The sequence below is a fragment of the Polypterus senegalus genome, chromosome 2 (genome assembly GCF_016835505.1).
Source record: "Polypterus senegalus isolate Bchr_013 chromosome 2, ASM1683550v1, whole genome shotgun sequence".
NCBI lineage: Eukaryota > Metazoa > Chordata > Cladistia > Polypteriformes > Polypteridae > Polypterus > Polypterus senegalus.
The window spans coordinates 145018636-145035149 of record NC_053155.1 but is presented as its reverse complement, the minus strand read 5'-3'; the positions used below and the strand labels follow the sequence as shown (position 1 = coordinate 145035149).

The 16514-nt window shown below is 39.3% G+C and overlaps 1 protein-coding gene across 7 annotated transcripts in view; it reads left to right on the top strand.

Moving 5' to 3' along the window:
* The window catches only part of p2ry8 (P2Y receptor family member 8), a 48807-nt gene extending 42438 nt beyond the window's left edge, over positions 1 to 6369 (top strand). For all 7 annotated transcript variants that reach the window (XM_039744761.1, XM_039744766.1, XM_039744762.1 and 4 more), the window contains exon 2: positions 4729 to 6369. In XM_039744761.1, coding sequence (XP_039600695.1) covers positions 4771 to 5832 — 1062 coding nt within the window. In that variant the 5' untranslated portion in view covers positions 4729 to 4770 and the 3' untranslated portion in view covers positions 5833 to 6369. The remainder of the gene's footprint in view (positions 1 to 4728) is intronic.
* The last annotated feature ends 10145 nt before the right edge of the window (positions 6370 to 16514 follow it).

Below are 16514 nucleotides of genomic sequence, written 5' to 3'. Positions count from 1 at the left end.
TGCCATGCAGCCTGATCTACCTGTGAATACACACTGTGTCATTGTGTGGTCACCATTATTTGTCAAAGGCAAATCATTTTCACATAGTGTGGCTAGGGTATTAAAGAGAAAGGTTATGCTTCCTCCTTGTATTAAGAGATTCAAGCTACGCATGCTTGACATTTAACCCATTGATTTTATTTGAACTGTACCCTGACAACAGGGAACAGTTCCACAGTCACACTTTTGGGCACAGTTATGCAATATTTGATTTCACACATGTCAATGTCAATTTATTCATATAGCACATTTAAAACAACATAGTAATGCTGTGGCCAAAGTGCTTTACAATAATAGAATAAAAGAAAAACAAAACAACATAAAAACATAAATAGAAATAAAATATATGAACATAAAATAAGATACATAATGAATAGAAATAATGTTATATAATAACAAAGAGGAAACCATTAGTATTACTGAAGGTCACGGAATGCAAGTTAATAGAAATGAGTTTTTATTCTTGTTTTGAACAGTTCAATTGTAGACGACTCCTTTATATGATGAAGTAAAGAGTTCCACAGGCGTGGCGCAGCAGCTGCAAAGGCCCTGTCCCCCTTGGTTTTACACTTGGTACGAGGGGCAACAAGAGACAACTGACCAGAAGATCTAAGCACTCTAGAAGGCTGATGTAAAGCACACAATTCAGATAAATAGGCAGGAGCAAGCCCATGTAAAGATTTAAAAACTAGCAACAAGATTTTAAAATCAATTTGAAAATTGACAGGCAGCCAATGTAAAGAAGATAAAATAGGAGAAACAGAGTCATACTTTTTGGCCCCAACCAGAAAGCGAGCGTCAGCATTTTGGACCAGCAGTAACCTGTGTATCAGAGATTTGTTAATCCCAGAATACAGCAAGTTGCAGTAATTGAGGCGAGAAAAAATAAAAGCATGCGTAGCTTTCTCAAGATCCCTCGAAGATAAAAAAAGGCTTTATCTTACCTAATAGACGAAGTTGGAATAAGCAACTGTTGACTACAGAATTTACTTGTTTCTCAAAAGAGAGTTTACTATCAAAGGTAACGCCAAGATTGCAGACTTGCGGTTTGGAAAAGAAAGAGAAAGAGCCGAGAAGTCCAAGACCAATTTGGGCTTTAGGTGATGGACCCACTATAAGCACCTTCGTTTTATTTTGATTTAGATCAAGAAAATTATTAGCCATCCAGGATCTTAGTTCAGACAGACAGTTGTGGAGTAGATTTGTTGCAGAGTTGCAGACAGGAATATAAACCTGAGTATAATCAGCATAGCAGTGAAAAGAAATGTTAAATTTCCTAAATATCACTCCAATAGTGACACATGGTTTGCACTGTACTTCTGTAATATATCCTTGTTTAGATTTGCAAGGTCATTCTACTGATGCAGAAAAGTTTAAAATTGAGAACAATACATATAAAAAATAACACCTCTGTTATCTTTCCACTTAGCAGAGTGGTGGCTCTCAGCCTAGGGATCTGCCCCGGTAATCGGAAAGGTTGTAGGTTTGAATCCCGTAAATGCCAGAAGTGATTCCACTCTGTTGGGCCCTTCAAAAAGGCCCTTAAACTGCAATTGCTTTGTCCTCAGTATGATGTTAACCTGCATCCAGCCGCACAAGCAGGTCCTCCAAATTGCAGGGAAAACTTGGGGGGGTTGGTGGCAGGATAGGCACTCTAGCCATTCTAAAAAAAACTCACATTGCTGTTCCATTCCATTCAAACTAATGTGGTCCTGAGGTGTCGCCTGTTACACAGTTGTCCTAATTTGAGATCCTGAGGTGGTTCGTGTGGTGGGTATGGCAATGTACTGTATCAGTGCATGTTTCCAACCTCTATTTTTTCAAATAATCAAATCAGCCATTTTGTTGAATTTTACATTTAAAAATAGCCCGTGTTCACCCATTGTTTTCATTTACATTATTATTGAAAGTGTTTTGTTAAATTAATTCCCTACATGAAGTAATCAGAAGACAGTTACTCCTATTCAGACAGTTCATCTGAGTCGACTTAATGATAATTAAACACTCAACACTCAATCCATGGCAGGACAGTCTGACATTTCACTCGTTCAGGCCTGCTTACAGATGCCACCCACCTTGCCTTTGGAATGTTGAAGGAAACTGACACATATCAGGAGAAACCCCATGCCAAAAAGCTAAGACCATAGTGGAGCTATGAGCCAGCCGTGCTAGCCACTGTACCACCATACCATGCCTCTTATTAGTGTAAAAGCTATGATTTATTCAGGGAAAAATGCTTGTGGTGTTTTGTATGCAACCATTTGCAATTTGCAGCCCATCCCTTCTAAACCAGCAAATGTCTCATTCAGTGCTGTTTTTTGCTTTAATGATTACAGCGTTAGTTCTCAATGCCAAAAATGTACCCACATGCACTCAACTAAGTACATGTACCATGGTGCAGTTTCTAGTTTCTAGATTTGACTGTTCTGACCTGCCGTTGGCCTTGTTTCCTCTAACAGTCATCTCATGCCAACCACTGCTGACACATAATGTGACTGACCAGCAAATTAAAAGATTTCTAAAACTCACTTGTTTGTTAAAGGGACACTACCATACAAATCATACCAAGTGCTTTTCTGTCATTTTCAGTGTCTCCTTAGGGTGCCTTTTAAGGTTAAAAAATAAAGCACAAAGTCACTTTAAGCAAACTGTACAGATTGTTCTATGGTATCTATGTTTTAAGCTCATTTTGTGACTATACTGGAGAATACCAGTAATAACCAACCTAGTTTATAGGGTCTTCATTATCACATGTTCAGAGTACAGTACCGAAATTCTTAATTCTTACATTTTATGATTTTTCCATCAATCTTTAGTCGCAGACATAAATCATGAGAGTGAAGGGCAGTTGCAGCCCACTCCTGTTAGTAACAGTCATGTAGTCTGACAACCACTACTCAATCCAACAAGTCTGCAAATCTCCCCAAATTCTGGGGCATGCTGTGTGTATGTGAGAGTTAAGAATCAATGGGCACTCAGCAGGAATCACAAATCATATAATGCAGCTACAAGGGAATGGAGATACTTTGGATCTCACAAATAGAAGAGTGGCTTATCTGTTTAATGTTTCAAGTCTTAAATACCACGACAGAATGGAAAAGATGAAAAAATAGCAAAATTTGTTATTGAACTCACAGTATCTGGAAAGCATTTGTACACTACCAGCTCTGTTGGGCAGCATCTTAACTGCCAGAAAAAGGGATGAGCATGTGATACTTTGGAAATGTTGTCATGGAGTCACCTAGTTTGTTATTCTCTGCCCTTTCAAGTTGTGTAATCTGGCAAACTTGGGCAGCAAGATCTGCATTTGTCAACTCTGATATTCCTTCAACTGCAAATCTTCTAATGTGGTGCCCATTGCTTACATTTGCACTTAAGATAAAAATGTGTAGAGTTGCATGTTAGTAAAACATAATATACATGCTTTACCAAATACCTTGCTATGCTGTTCATGCAACTTTTCAATAATTATTTGAATGAAACTTTGGGCCCAGCCAGAAGCCAAATGGACTGAATGACCTTCTCTTGCTTGTATATTTCCTGAACTTCTTATTTGCTGGCAAAACCTGTCCATTTCTGACTGATACCAGTAAAACAAGTGGCAATATATTCACACTATAAGATAGTCATCTGCGATAGGCTGGCTCCCTGCCCAGGGTTTGTTTCCTGCCTTGTGCCCTGTGTTGGCTGGGATTGGTTCCATCAGACCCCCGTGACCCTGTAGTTAGGATATAGCAGGTTGGATAATGGATGGATGGATGGATAAGATAGTCTTTATTATTCTTGCTGTTTCCTCAATCCCTTTTTTCAACATTAATGTGAAAGCACCAAATGCCAGTCCATTATGGAGTGTATAGACATGGACACTTACCAATCCTAGGCCAATTTTAAAGCAACAATTTCAATAATTCTGGAATGCAGAGAGAACATGCCATCAGCCAGTGTAACATTTCCTGGTGCTGCGGTACAGTAGCACTATCCATAGTACTTCAGAAATCAACATATTATTATTTTGGGGAAATTAGCTGGTTAGGATTGGCAAACTTTTTTGAGTTTTATAGCCCATTCTTATCTTAAAATTTTTAATGTTGTCATTTTCTAATTACTGCGGTGGGTTGGCGCCCTGCCTAGGGTTTGTTTCCTGCCTTGTGCCCTGTGTTGGCTGGGATTGGTTCCATCAGACCCCCGTGACCCTGTAGTTAGGATATAGCAGGTTGGATAATGGATGGATGGATGGATTTTCTAATTAAAAGCAACTTACAAGTGGCCACTTAATCCATTAATGCTAGCTTAGATTCCAATTCTTCCCCAGAGATTTCTGTGGGAAAACGGTGAATGCACTTTTAAGAGGACTGATTATCTCAGGCTGTTCAGTGTTGAGTGATTTTTAAACAAATCCTTTTCCTTGCTATCTTATTTTTATTTTATCGGGTTGTGTTTTTTTATATTTAAATAACTAGTAAAAAAAAAAAAAAAGATTAAGATTAGATTAGATTTTTCAAATTTTAGGGTTTTGGTTGCAAGGCACTAACATCAAATGTTTATTTTTCTTTTCTCTTCATAAAACTGTGAACTTGGAACCGTAATTGGACTTAAGTTTAGCTAGTATGTCTTATTCATAGCAGACCTTTAAAAATAAACCAAAATCTGTCAAGATTACTAATATCATATCCTTTTTTGTATTTTCAGTTGCCTCACCGTGGAATGATTTAATACAAAACGAACTCCACCATGATTTCCAACGTCACACAACTGGATAATGCAACTCTGGAAATGTTCACCAACAGAACTCTCAGCAACACTCTTTCTGTCATCTATATTCTGGTTATACTGATAAGCTTTCCTGGCAATATCCTGTCAATGGTGTTACTGGTGTTTCATACCAAACCCAAAACTCCAACCATCATCTTTATGATCAACCTGAGCATCACTGATCTGGCACTTGGCTCATTCCTACCATTCCAAGTTAACTATCATATAAAAGGCTATGACTGGAATTATGGGGAGACACTATGCAGCGTAGTATCAGTAATGTTTTATGCCAATATGTACTGCTCCATCTTGACCATGATGGCTATCAGTGCTGAGCGCTATTTTGGCATTGTACATCCGATGAAATATGACTGTAGAAGAAACCACTATGCCATAGGGGCATGCCTTGCGATGTGGGCCTTAGTCTTGGGAGTTATGTATCCTATTCAAAGCACTGATTTGACATACAGGGTTAAAGAACTTAATATTACCACCTGCTTTGATGTACTCAAAAAAGATATGTTACCAACAATGCAACACTGGGCAGCTTTCCTCTTTGTGTTAGTTTTTATCCTCTTTCTGATTCCTTTTATTATAACAGTATTCTGCTACATTGCAATTATAGTCTGTCTAATTAAAGAAAGGGAAACCTGTTCTATACATAAAAGAAGAGCCATTTCGCTAGCAATATTGGTGGTTTTAGTTTTTGTTACCTGTTTTGCTCCTAATAATATCATTTTTTTGCTTCATATTATTAACAAAATTTACTATAACAAGTCCTACTATGCAGCTTACAAATTATCACTCTCGTTCAGCTGCGTGAACAGTTGCCTCGACCCCTTTATTTACTATTTTGCATCAAAGGATTTCAGAAGGAAGTTCAGAAAATTATTTGGACTTCCAGTTTCAAATAGTGACCTCATAACAATGCAACACTTTCGAGAAAGCCTGTTCTCAGCGAGATCACTTTCCCAAGGAGAAGCAGATGAGGAACAGAATGGATTGTCTCCAACATTAAAAAAAAAAGAATCCACCATTTAGGAGCTCAATGTCTTCAGTTGGGGAGCAGAGCAGTGTGAACTGTACTTTTAAAAAAATGTGAAAGGACTGGAAATTGCCAGTTGGAACATTTGTGGAGAACAATGTGAGACTTTATGTACCCATATGTGCAAAATGAAAAGTCTTGTTTTTGCATTACTTTAAGTGTCTTTTGCTTTTATCATTCTGACTTCAGTTACTTTGTTAAAAACAGGAACTAATTGGCACTTCATTTGATCTGTTTTAGAAGGAAGAAAAAGTTCCTGTTGGCAAGATGTCCTAATAAGCAGAACAATCTATTAGCATGCATGTTGTCGCCATGGCTGAATGTACTAAGTGGAGTGTGAAACAGAAATTGTGAAAGTTAAACAACTTTTTAAAAGCATTTATGCAACAACAAATATCTACTTCAGGAGTTAAACGTAAAATGTGACTTTAAACTCATACAAAATAAGGAAACTATTTTTTGTCTTGTAAATAATGCAACAAAATTTGTATTATATTTAAAGTTACAATTTTTGAATAAAGCAGCTCTATTGACATTGTGTCTTGTATATTAATATTGGGGTCTTTTTGTATTAGTTGACTGTGCAGGAAAACAAATTCTGTAATCTAAAAATACATATTCTTAACCAAACTGGCATTAGGATTAAGCCTCCTACCAGCCTGTCCACCTTAACTAACTAATTTGGTGGAGCTTTTAACAAAACAAATTAGAGCACTAGAACAATCGAGACAAGAACAGTTCATTCGGCCTAACAAAACTTGCCAGTCCTGTCCACTTAATTTTTTCAGAATAACATCAAGTCTAGTTGTAGTAGTCAAGTCCTACTGTTTACCACACTACTTTTTATTTTATGCCAGGTGTCTGTGGTTCCCTGTGTGAAGGAAAACTTCTTAATGTTTATTCCAAAATTTAAACTTAACAAGTTTCCAACTGTGTTCCCGTGCTCTTAATGTCAGAGAATGTTGGAGTTGTCAACCAAATGTGGAAAGTAAACCAGAAAAAACCTTATGTAGACGTAAGAAGACTAGGAATGTCAAAGGAAACTGTCACCCATGAAGCCCTGATCTAGACTGCTCACGTTGGGGTGCAGTAAGAGATTTTGAGTGGGAACCTTTGCATACAATTGACTATACAACAGCGCAGTAACAGCTTGTGACCAGAGAGTGAATAATAGTATTGGTCGGGATGGTTCACTATTATTCAGATCACTTGGATAATTTCCAGTTACAAGAGGTACACCATTGCCTGCACTGTGTTGGTACAAAATGGGCAGGGAAGGTGTAACATTACTGCTTGAACTGTCCCGAAGCCTGGATGTTAGAGCTAACAGCAGCGGTGCCCGAATTGCTGGTAAGAAGCTTTGATTTGGCAACCAAAAATCAGTGCATGGTGTTTATGGCTTCTTTAAGGGATGCCCAGCATGGACTCAAATCAGGTAATTTTGTTTAAACTGAGCACTAATAATTTTTGTAAATGTGTAATTTTAAATACTTAAATAGAGGCCCAGTAAGCTACATTGCTAACAATAACATTAAAACTTAAAGTAAATATTCATATTCAGCCGAACACAAAAACGAATTACAGCAACATTAACAGACATTTTAACCAAAAAAAGCTTTATTAAGAATGTGCAAATATTCTCCTGCAAATAGCAGGCCCCAACAAATGCTCCACAAAATGACATTGTAGGGTCAAGGCAGCATCGTTATTTATTCTCTTCATTCAGCGAATTAGAAATTCGGAAACCGTGACAAGAGCAGAGGAAATAAATGTGTTTGGCATTTTCAAATGCTGCAGAATATCTTGAACCAATTGGGTGGCAGAGTATAAATTTGGATGGACATTGCCTAGACCTGCCTCTTTCTAGATTCAATTGAGTTGCCCATCCTGGCTGCATTGATTACAAGACTAGCTGGGGCAACAGTCTATTATAAGGCACACTGATGGACAAATCCAGATAGAACCATTTTAGTGTTACTGATCAACATAACATACATGTCTTTAAAATAAGAGAGGCCAACCGCTGATTTGAAACCAGGACTCTGTGACTGTGAGGCAGCAGCACTATCCCACTGTACTATTGTAAATTAGATACAAACCACTGAAATGTTTTATTGCTCCTTTCTATAGTAAACATCATCTCAAGGTGGTTTACAAGTGCACAACTGTGGTTCACTTGGAGCACAGGCTGGTTAAGTAATTAATTCAAGGTCACACAGTGATTGAGAAACTGGTAATCAGTGCACCTCAGTATGCCAATGTGGTAAGGCATAGGGAGGTATAGGGCAACCTGGTGCAATGTACCAGTAGGAAGCAATGAAAAAGAGAAGCTTTAGAATATTGGCAATTCCTCTAGAGTTCAGGAGGCAGCATGGTTATACTGCAAGTGTTTTTTTTTCCCATGCTCCCTCTCTCCACATTGATCTTTTCCTTTGGGTACTCCCATTTTTCTCCATGTCCAATAGATTTATTTCTTAGGTTAAATGTGTATGCATGCCCAGTTGTGCCTTAAGATGAACTGATGCTCTATTTAAGGTGGTTTCCCATTTTGTGACAGAGTGACGTAAGAGGCCTCCTAAGGACAATAATGCATATTGAAAGAGAACATAGAGAAGATGACCAGAAGATGATTATAAAATGGGTCCTTAGTACCATGAAGTAACCATGTAAATTCCTGCCACATCATGCTGCCCTTTTAAAATAAACTAAACGGATTACATTTTAAGACTGAGTGAATGAGTAAAGTGTGAGCATTCCATATGATGGAAGGGTGGCCCATCCAGAATTGTCCGAATTTGGAAAGCAGTTAATACTATTTTATCCACAAGTCTTCTATCACTATTTCCTCTTCATACTGAACTTGTTACTACCCTCACGCTTAGGGAAACCTGGTCTATGTGCAAGCCACTGTTGCTACAGGGAGTAGCCACAGTGATATGGTGCCAAAAGCATACAAGAAGAAGGCAGCAGCTAGGAATCACGGACCATACTTCACTTTATTCAGATTTACCCAGAGGTATATACTGTAACTGCTTCAGTCTCTGCCTAGAGCAATACGACGATCAGTTAAACAATTGTACATACCAATTTCCTATGCTGAAAAATAGTGAAACACATTTTCTTTGATTAAACAATGGCATTGTTGTCAGCTATCAAGAAGTACATATACAACTGTATGCTGATTAAAAACCAATGTTCCCATAACTCGTTATTTTAAAGGAAGAAGGCAGTTCTGTATTACAATATTGTATATTGATGAGATACCAATAAAAATGGTCTGATCTTCAAAGTAAATGATTCATTTACAGGACAGGTAAATATTTATATCTTGTAAATAGCCATCAGTATACTGCTGCTGGATTATGCGAATTTCCCCTTAGGATTACTAAAGTATCTATCTATCCATCCATTTTCTAACCCGCTGAATCCGAATACAGGGTCACGGGGGTCTGCTGGAGCCAATCCCAGCCAACACAGGGCACAAGGCAGGGACCAATCCTGGGCAGGGTGCCAACCTACCGCAGGACACACACAAACACACCCACACACCAAGCACACACTAGGGCCAATTTAGAATTGCCAATCCACCTAACCTGCATGTCTTTGGATTGTGGGAGGAAACCGACGCAGACACGGGGAGAACATGCAAACTCCACGTAGGGAGGACCCGGGAAGCGAACCCAGGTCTCCTAACTGCGAGGCAGCAGCGCTACCACTGCGCCACTGTGCCGCCATCTATCTATCTATCTATCTATCTATCTATCTATCTATCTATCTATCTATCTATCTATCTATCTATCTATCTATCTATCTATCTATCTATCTATCTATCTATCTATCTATCAACAATAACCTGTAACAGAATTATTCAGGAAATGTGCCTGTTCACTTATCATTCCAGTCTCAAACAAAGGGTGCCTATTGGCCTTTCAACTCTTGACTTTTACTGTACATTTATTATTTACATGTGTTTTTCCTAAAAGCATCACACAGAAATCTCCTGTTCTTTAAAACATTAAATTCTAGCCCATTACAAACTCAGTAATTTCTTGATATCTAACTCCCTTCTGAAAAGACAGTCCTAACAATTATTTCTTTTTTTCTGTTTTTTTTTTTATTATACAGCATCACCGGGTGTTGCCCCATCTTTATCGTAGAATGTCTAATATCTTACAACATATATTTATTCTTTCTATTGTGATGGCTAGGGGGTGCCAGTGAGCCTCAAACCCCAAACATGAACACACAAGATATTCCCGGGTTCAAATAAATGATATTTATTACAAATACCCTGTAATAACAAGCACAAACCAAGTCATTTCTTCTTCCCTTGCCCTACTTCATCTCTCTACCGCACTGCTCTCCTCCGGTCGTGTGTTGCCTTCCTGCCTCCCAGCTACAACTCGGCTGGCCTTTTATTGAGGACCCAGGAGTATTTCTGGTGCTAGGGCTGTTGCCCATTTGAAGCACTTTCTGAATAACAGGAGACTTGTCTCCCTGCAGTGCACCCACGAACCTCATCAGGACTGCGTTATCAGACTACAATTCCTGGAATTCCCTGCTGGTGTCCAAATGGGCACCGATATCCAGGGCTGCTACCATCTAGTGTCCTGGGGGAACGAACATCCCTTAAAGCCAGTCCCTCCCTGTTCTTCTCTTTCTTCCTGCCCAAGGAAGGTACTACAAATATGTCTAGGGATGATGTCTGTCCATTTGCCTGAGGCTTCCTATCCAGGTAAGGAATCTTCTACTTTGGCTGGGATTTGTCCATCCACCTGCAGAGTCTCGTTCTGGTATGGCACCTTTCTCTCTCTGTCTTGGCCAGGTTGCTTGTCTGTCCACATGGAGCCTCCCATCTGGGTAAGGAACCAATCATCCCATGTTGCACTTGATTAAAATAATCTGGTATACTTCCTAAAATTAATAAGTATGTTCACATGACTACTCTACATAAAGAAGGTGGAACATGTGAGCTCTATAATTATAAAGGCAATTTCCAAATTGTCACGTCTTTTGGGAATTCTAGAATCTGTAGTGAATATCCATCCATCCATCCATTTTCCAACCCGCTGAATCCGAACACAGGGTCACGGGGGTCTACTGGAGCCAATCCCAGCCAACACAGGGCACAAGGCAGGAACCAATCCTGGGCAGGGTTCCAACCCAGCGTAGTACACACACAAACACCAAGCGCACACTAGGGTCAATTTAGAATCGCCAATCCACCTAACTTTAGTGAATAATCATCTTAAATTATTTCTTTCAATTTACTCTGTCCTGAGTCTTTGTCAGTCTGGTTCCAGAGCAAAGCACAGTTCTATTACTACAACAATATTTGTTTAAAAAAGTGTTGTTTTTAGCATAAAGAATATGGTGAGAACCTAGGAGAAAGATGTTGTCAGAAGGGACGCAGCCATCTTGACAAGTCATACTGACGGTGTGTGTGTGTGTGTAGATGAGTGAGCAAAAGAAAGAGGTAATTTATAGAACAGAATTTATGAGCCCTGCTCCTCTGCCTAAATCCATCAACCTGAGCATATGCCGCTGGCAAATCTTGGGAATGTTCCTGGCTTGCACCGGTTCATAGAGCTGGAGAAAGTGAGTGCAGATGGTGTGTCCTCTGACCCTGAGTGATTCACGTAAGGCGGAGCTAGCAACATGAATGTGCAGGCAATAGACATGGTATAGAAATGGTCATTGGATTCACATGGAAGGAGATGTTTAGGATTGAAGCAGGGAGGCCGAGGAAAGACATGGCCTCCAGCACACCTTGTACGAAGGAGAGTGGGAGAGAGAAAGCATTTCATAATGTGTTAGACTATGTCACAGGTTCAGCTTCAACACCCTCTGGCATGATAATACAATGCAATGTAACAGTACTGGCCTTAATGACAGACGGAAGCTTTCAATCCAGGCAAAAGTGAAGATCAAGATATTTTTACTGTTTTCCCATTGCGTGAATAGAATATAATACGTTTAAAAAGATATCCCTTAGTTACAAGAAGTACTTTCTGTTGTTTACAAGAGAACAGTTGGTGGCAATTTACCCTGTTAAACTTACCATATTCCTTTATTACATTTTTCTGTTTAACAAAAACCATGCTAAAATCCCCAATATGAATGCTAAAAACAGAATCTTTAATTGAAAGTGATTCCTGTTTTGCATGTTTCTTGTTATATTAAAAGGAACACTATTTTGAGATTTTTTGAATGCAGTTGGATCTCCACCTTACTGTCGTGACCCTTACTAGTTGGAAGTTTATTAACAGAGAGGAAGTCAGGAGATCAGATCTTCAGAGGAGGGTACTGACTAATCTTGCGCTTGTGCATGTCCTTTGCCATAATGTCCTCAGGAAACTGTGTGTCCTATTTGGTAATAGAAATTATAGCACATTCATCCATTCATCCATTATCCAACCCGCTATCTCCTAACTACAGGGTCACAGGGGTCTGCTGGAGCCAATCCCAGCCAACACAGGGCGCAAGGCAGGAAACAAACCCCAGGCAGGGCGCCAGCCAACCGCAGGGCACACACACACACCAAGCACACACTGGGGACAATTTAGGATCACCAATGCACCTAACCTGCATGTCTTTGGACTGTGGGAGGGAACCGGAGAACCCGGAGGAAACCCATGCAAACACGGGGAGAACAACATTCATTTATAGCCTATTCAGTAATTTATTAGGTTATTTTGAGTAACTCAAATAGAAATTGGTGAATCATTATTCACTGTTTCTAGTTTTTCTCAGACTTGTAAAGTGTTTTATTTTTCTGGAATTCTTTCACTAATATTTTGGTTGATAAACATGGTTACCACTCTTGACCAGACTATCTTGCCAAAATGGATAAGGCTGCAAAACCATATAGCAGTTGCACTTAGCTGGATATGCATTTAGACCAAACATGTGTGTAGTGTAATACCTAATCCTCAATGGTCAATAGCATATGGGTAGTATGGCAGAATAGTTCAATTTCAAAAAGAACACTGCTACCCACAACCCACAGTATGATAGTTTCCATTTTAGCCAGCAGTGCTTTCACTTTAGAAATGCATAGTGGATTCCATCTCTCTCTTTATGCCATCCTCCACAAAGTGACTCATTCCTTTTCTGGCTTCTTGTCACTTCTTATACACAGCACAGTTTTTGCCGAGTTGGTTAGTTTGATTTTGAGTTGCACACTCAGCCTGAAACCTGTAGTCATTAATAACTGTGATTTACAGGCGGCTCTCTGAAAAAAGATTTAATCTGGCCACAAATTTAGATTTTCCTATTGAACTGGCCTTTTTTAGCTGGGTAGTCTTATTCAGGTGAGACATGATGTGTGCTTTATTCTTGAGAATTCTGTTTTTAGATACCCTTCAGCTAGTTGAAAGAACCCCATCAGCCCATGACTGTATCTCTGTTTTACTCTGAAATAACAAAAGAAACAAACTCCTGCCTACCAAAGCCACTCTAATATTTTTAATAGACAAATTGACTATCAATACTCTTCACATAGCCAGTTAATATTACATGGCATGACGGATTTTTGTCTAATGAATTCTCTTATTATAAATTGAAAAACAAATTATTGACTATCATTCTGTGTTTAGTGGTTGCTTGATGCAGCAGAACTCTGTAGTATGTTTTATTTTATCTGGCCATGGTGGTCTGCTCATTATTTGTTCATTAGTTAGTTTTATTTCTGTGGCAACAAATGTTCTGCTTACGCAATGGAACAGTTGATCTTCTTACAGAAAACTGAAGGTGCATTTGTATTTGAAAAAAAATTGCAATTCTTGGTGAATTAAAAAGCACACATACAGAGTGAAACTTGGAGTACATGCCTCTGTCATGATTTTAGAATTTTTGCTTGTTTTCTCTTTCTTTTTTTTTTCTTTGCACCCATATTTTGTTGAATAGTTGTGGCCATTATGTGTTTCCTGACACTTCACATTGAAGCATTACAATACACATGATTTTCATGTGAGCTTCAATTTGCATACAGTTTGATGAAACTGACACTTAAATTCATTTTGCTGGCAATTCCCCTTTTGCGAAATACGAAACTTACTAATATGAGCATAGAAACGTTTTGAGGTTTTTTTTTCTGCTGTTGAAAACAAGGAATAATACTTCCTAATGCCTCTTTAAAACTTTCATGTTTAATTCAGTTCTTTTCTTCTGTTGTACGATGCATGTAATTTGTGTCACATCTGTAAAGTCAATTCTATGTATGCCTCATTGTTGCTGTATGTATGCCACTTATCACCATGTAGAAGTGAAAAAATGGGGTATGCTGCATATTTTCCATATCAAAACACCCCATTAAGCACATTACTGTGTTTTCTCCACACAAAAATTACACTACACTACCTCTTCACGCCTCTCTCATGCTACACTTTTTCTTGATTCCTTTAGAAGAGTTCAAGGATATGTTCTCTCCAAGAGCAATGGAGCTTCAGGTTTCGTCATATGTAATGTCACATGCAGTATTCAGTTGTTGTCACCCCCACATGTTGCAGACATAGCAAATAACAGCCTCTCTCTTCTGTCAATGTTTTTTTTCATATTGTTAAGCACTCAAGTAAAGGTAATTAAACTTTAGACCTGTTGCATGCTAATGTTAAGAACGCACAATGTTCAACAGTGGTACCACCCTAAAGAGGGTCAGAGCACAGCTTGTTCTATTATAAAACTAACAGGGCAGCTAGACTCTGAATACTAGGACAATTAGGAGACTGATGATGAGAGGTTAAAGTATGTACAGAAGTAGGTGTATGGAATGGATTACTGGCTATAAGCACCAGGGTAGACCATCTACAAATGAAAATCTTGGCAGGCTAATGTGTTGCAAATTATTTTCAACCATCTGCTAATGTAACCCTTGACAATTTAATGTGCTGAAAAATATTTTCAACAAAGTCTTCTTTACTTCTCTCCACCAGGATCATGCTAGTCATCACTGTTTTCTCAGAGCTGCATGTATCAGCTTTTCCTCAGTTCTACAACATTTTTAGCTAATCAACCCACACTGCAGCCTCAGTAACGTCTAATCTCTATACCCCCTCTGCAACCCCTGAAACCTGAATGATTGTAGACTTAGTCTTAATATTTAACATTATGGAAACACTGGAAGACTAGTTCTCAACCATATCAGACCAAAGGTGATGTAATAAGACGAGACTTCAGACATGGGAAAGGTTTGGGGCAGCCACCCGTAAAATCTGTCCAAAACAGAACTGAATTCCAGAGGAAACGAGTGAGGCTTTATAGGAGGCCTGGGGGAAGTGATGTTGGTCCAACAGTTTCCAGCTTAGGTACATGATGGGGTGTTCAACACCATTAACGCTTTGGCTCAACATGGCTCCCAAGCCTGTGTCTGACACGTCCGTATGGAGGACAAATGGAAGAGAAACGTTAGGGGCTATTAATACAGGTGCTGAAGTCCGAGCCTCTTTCAAGTCACCAAATGCAGCTTCCGTCTTGTCAGACTATACCATTTGGTTGAAAGCTTTTTTCTTCGTTAAGTCGGTCAAGTGTGCCGCTCTCTCAGAGAAGCGAGGCACAAACTGGTGGTAGTACCCAGCCAAACTGAGAAATGATCGGACCTGACGTTTGTTGCGCATATGGGGCCATGTCAGAATGGCATTTAATTTTAAACACTGTGGCTTCACATTACCCCGGCCCACCAGGTAGCCCAAATATTTAGCTTCTCTCAGTCCAAAAAAATATTTCTTGGGATTGAGATATTACCTGCTGTACATGTGTCTTCCATGTGCTAGAATAGATGACAATGTCATCTAGGTAGGCAGAACTATATGTGTTATGGGGTCGGAGCACTTTGTCCACCAGACGCCCCGTGTAACCCGAATGGAAGGACATGATACTACCAGTAAAAGCAATAATTAGGTTAAATTAAATAAATTTAACTTAATGTTACCTGTACTGAGAGAAGTTGATGGCCTAAATAGATGGTGATGAGGTAGGTGCTGTGGAGGAGAAATGTTATTGTTTGAAAGGAGAGTCTCCTTTTATAAAAGCTTTGGGCAACTACCCTTCAGGGTGTCTTTCTCTTTCTGTTTTCTGTCTCTTATTACCACTGAACTGTGCTTCAAACTCAAAACATCCTCTCTTACAGGTACCTCCTCCTCATCTGAAGACAGTTTCTCAGCCACTATCTGTTGCTGCTCCCTCTGAAACTCCTGCAGCACCTCCTTGCTGAGCTCTTTATGCTCCTCAATTAACTCCTCCACAACATCAGCATTATCCTCCAGGTTCATAGACTGCCCCTAAGTCACAATATCCTCCACAATACTTGTAGGCTTATAGGGTAAGTCTCAAAGCCTTCAAAGTCCCTCTGAGTTACAGCTTATGGGCACAAATTCTTCCAGGCAGAGTTCATGGTCCTTTTTAGAGACATCCTTCCAGGCCATATCAATAAGATTTATGCCATGGAATGTATGAAAGTAGCTCTTCCAGAATTCTTGCAAGGTCAACTCTATATCTAAGGTCACTTCAAAGCACTTCTGTAAAAGTGCCTTAGTGTACAGTTTTTTTAAATCAAAGATGACCTGATGGTCCATGGGCTGCATCAGAGAAGTTGTGTTAGAGGGCAAGAACCTCAAAGTGATGAAGTTAAATGCCTCCAACATGTCATCCTCCAAGCTTGGAGGGTGAGCAACAGCATTGT